Genomic DNA, 3,737 nt, shown 5'->3' with positions numbered 1-3,737 from the left:
ACGTCATTTTTTCCAACACATTATTATAGGAAAAACCATTGATAAATGCAATATCTAGAAAATGTCATCCTACATGCCAAATTGTATAAAAAATTCCATGCCCCCTAGATTTCATCCATCACAAACTTTCAAAATACCTAAATAGCCTTTAGCATGTACCTCAACAAACTTAGGAAATATTCTTCAGGGTAGGTTGGGTGGGATTTTTCCTGGCATGGGAAACGGCGAAAGCTATTATTAGGACCAACATCCACTTCCGAGTGTTGCACTCGTCGATCTAGTCCGTAAGTATTCAGCGTATCGTTATTTGTTTCAAAGAAAAGTCATCGTTAAAAAAATCTCATCATACTTAAGATCATAGTATAAATAATATGATCACGGTAGTAGACGCATAGAAGAATCATTAACATGATATATATTGTCTAAGATAATGTAGAATGACTAAAGAGTAGCTAAGTTTTATTTATATATTTCTGTACTCATCGGTGTAGTTATATTAGAAGAATGCATATACGTGAGTAGGACTTAGTTCTATATACCCAAACACTACCGAGAGACTATAGCCTCTACTGGTCTGCAAGTGTAGTCGCAACAATTTACAAGCTCTTACGTCATACTCAAACATGGAGTGCCGTGAACGATAGACACAGATGTCACAACCTTTCCCCTACGTCTACATTCCATGCATGTGGTACATCCACATTCAATGGAATCTAGTCAACATAAGAACCACACTTATATTGTTAAATAATATCAATAGCCCCCCAGAACCACGCTTAGCATGTCATTACTTAATTATGAGGCTATAAAATTTCTAAAATAGATAATGTGATTTTTGGAAGTAATCTGCGTATAGAAAATTTTTACAAAAGACATACCGTGTATCAGCTCGGAAAACATGTGCACGGAATACGATGGATATGGTTACTAGCCTGGATAAGCTAATGCAAGTAATTAATCGATCGCAGCCAAGAAATTCAGAGTACTTCTCTCTTATAGCAAATTTAATAGTAGAGCCAAATACTAGTTATAAATTCATGCTAGAGCTGACATATATAATATATTAGCTTTTAAGGTTGGTTTCACAATTGTCTCCTATCTATTTCCCTCACATATGCATTTAATGCATATATCTTGAAACATGTATAGAGTTAGCTCTTGCATAAAAACCAATGCTTTTTTCACTTTTCCACCCATCTACATATGCTATAATTGACATCATGTAGTTTAGTCTTATACTTGTTATTATATGTGCATGGATAATGGATAATTCAACTAGGATGCATATTACTGCTGGCCCATCCACAACTTGATAGGCCATACAGATAATAGGTAAAGAATCACACATATATAATTGCTTATTTGACACTCTTTACCAAAAGGTTTTAATTCCTCTCACGATACTTGTGAGAGAAGAGTAACAAATTAATTTGTTGCCACTCACCCACAAGGCCACAAGAGTGACAGAAAGTTAAATTTTCCAAAAACCGAAGATATGGATATATGGACTGTACTACAGTAGTAAATAGACCACCATAGAATTCCAGACACATGCATGTTTGTCACCAAGTCCAGGTCGTATCACGTGCGAAGCAGCCAGTCCAGATCATCTCATGGCATGGCACAAGCCTATAAAATGGCCACTGGTTGTTGCTGTTCTCTACCAAGCTAGCCACCATTGCAGCGAAGTGAGTTAACCCTAATCATGGAGCTCAGCGCTGCCACTGTCACCTTCCTCGTCCTTCTATCCCTGCCAATTCTCGCGGCCTTGCTGAGAGGCAGGTTGGCGGCGGCAAGCTCCAAGAAGAAGAGGCGGCCTCCGGGCCCATGGAACCTCCCCTTCGTCGGAAGCCTCCTCCACCTCATCGGCGCGCACCCGACGGTCGCGTTCCGCGACCTGGCGAGGAGGTACGGCCCGGTGATGTTCCTCCGGACGGGGCAGGTGGACACCGTCGTGATCTCGTCGGCGGCGGCGGCGCAGGAGGTGCTCCGGGACAAGGACGTCACCTTCGCGTCGCGGCCGCGCATCCTCGTGTCGGAGATCTTCTGCTACCAGAACCGCGACGTCGCCTTCGCGCCGTACGGCGAGTACTGGCGGATGCTGCGCAAGCTCTGCACGGTGGAGCTGCTCAGCGCGAAGATGGTGCGGCAGCTCGCGCCCGTCAGGAACCGCGAGACGCTGACCCTCGTCAGGAACGTGCAGGCCGCCGGCGGCCGGCCGATTGTCATCTCCGACCTGCTCATGTCCTGCGCGACCACCATCACCACGCAGGCGGCGTTCGGCCAGGCGTGCAGCGAGGATCTCAAGGACCAGTTCCTCTCGGCGCTCGACGTCGGGCTCAACCTCAGCAGCGGCTTCTGCTTCGGCGACCTCTTCCCGTCGCTGCGGTTCATCGACGCCGTGACGGGGCTGCGCAGCCGGCTGTGGCGAGCGCGCGCGCAGCTGGACGCCGTCTACGACAGGATCATCGCCAAGTGCGAGGCGCAGCGAGGTGACTCCCTCGTGAACGTCCTCCTCAGGATCAGGGACAAGGAGGAGGAGCATGAATTCCCCTTGACCACGACGAATATCAAGGCGATCATACTGGTAATCTCAAATTTGGTGGTGAATATATTGCTCCAAGATCGATGTTCTTGCTCATCTTTTTTGTCATTATCGTCAGGATATGTTCACGGGAGGGACGGAGACGACGGCGTCGACCGTGGAGTGGGTCATGTCGGAGCTGATGAGGAGCCCGGAGGCGATGGCCAAGGCGCAGGCCGAGGTGAGGCGAGTGTTCGACGACAAGAGCCCAGACGACCACGAGAGCCTCGTCGAGAAGCTGAGCTACATGAAGCTGGTGATCATGGAGACCCTGCGGCTGAACCCGGTGCTGCCGCTGCTGCTGCCCCACTTCTGCCGGGAGACCTGCGAGGTCGGCGGGTTCGAGATCACCAAGGGCACCCGGGTGGTGATCAACGCGTGGGCGATGGCGAGGAGCCCCGAGTACTGGGACGACGCGGAGAAGTTCAGGCCGGAGAGGTTCGAGGACGGCACGGCGGACTACAAGGGCACCCGGTCCGAGTACCTGCCGTTCGGGATGGGGAGGAGAAGGTGCCCCGGCGACATATTCGGGCTGGCCTTGGTGGAGCTCATCGTGGCCCGGCTCCTCTACTACTACGACTGGAGCCTCCCCGGCGGGATGCAGCCTCACGAGGTCGACATGGAGCTCGTCGTGAGTGCCACCATGAGGAGGAAGAACCATCTGCAGCTGCTGGCGTCACCCTACAAGCCGGTTCCCCTGTAGAGGTTGATGGATCCGTCCGTGTGTTTGTTGTTCGCATGCTCGAGTAGTTCGTATCGTGCACGTTATGTTTGTGAGTTTTGCTTGGGTTGGAAAAATAAACAAGGGAACTTCTTGAGAAAATTTATCAAAGTAGAACTTCTACTTTGAAGTTACAACGTACATACTGTAAGGTGGTGTTTAGATTGAAAATTTTTTTGACAGAAGTGTTAAGTTAAATGTTTGACCGAATATTAGAAGGGGTTTTCGGATACGAATGAATTTCACGGCTAGCCTGGAAACCGCGAGACGAATCTTTTAAGCCTAATTAATCCGTCATCAGCACATGTTGGTTACTGTAGCATTTATGGCTAGTCATGGACTAATTAGGCTTAAAAGATTCGTCTTAAGATTTCTTCCGTAACTGTGTAATTAGTTTTTTGGTTTATCTATATTTAATGCTTTATTTAGATG

At 48.1% G+C, this 3,737-nt stretch overlaps 1 protein-coding gene across 1 annotated transcript; it reads left to right on the top strand.

The window, feature by feature from the left end:
* Positions 1-1,688: 1,688 nt before the first annotated feature.
* LOC102721444 (cytochrome P450 99A2-like) lies at positions 1,689-3,521 on the top strand. The gene is made up of 2 exons (XM_040523537.1): positions 1,689-2,587; positions 2,664-3,521. Exons 1-2 carry the CDS (start codon positions 1,706-1,708, stop codon positions 3,285-3,287), a joined length of 1,506 nt encoding a protein of 501 aa, XP_040379471.1. The 5' UTR covers positions 1,689-1,705; the 3' UTR covers positions 3,288-3,521.
* The last annotated feature ends 216 nt before the right edge of the window (positions 3,522-3,737 follow it).

The sequence above is a fragment of the Oryza brachyantha genome, chromosome 4 (assembly GCF_000231095.2).
Source record: "Oryza brachyantha chromosome 4, ObraRS2, whole genome shotgun sequence".
Lineage (NCBI taxonomy): Eukaryota > Viridiplantae > Streptophyta > Magnoliopsida > Poales > Poaceae > Oryza > Oryza brachyantha.
This window is presented reverse-complemented; position numbering and strand designations above follow the sequence as displayed.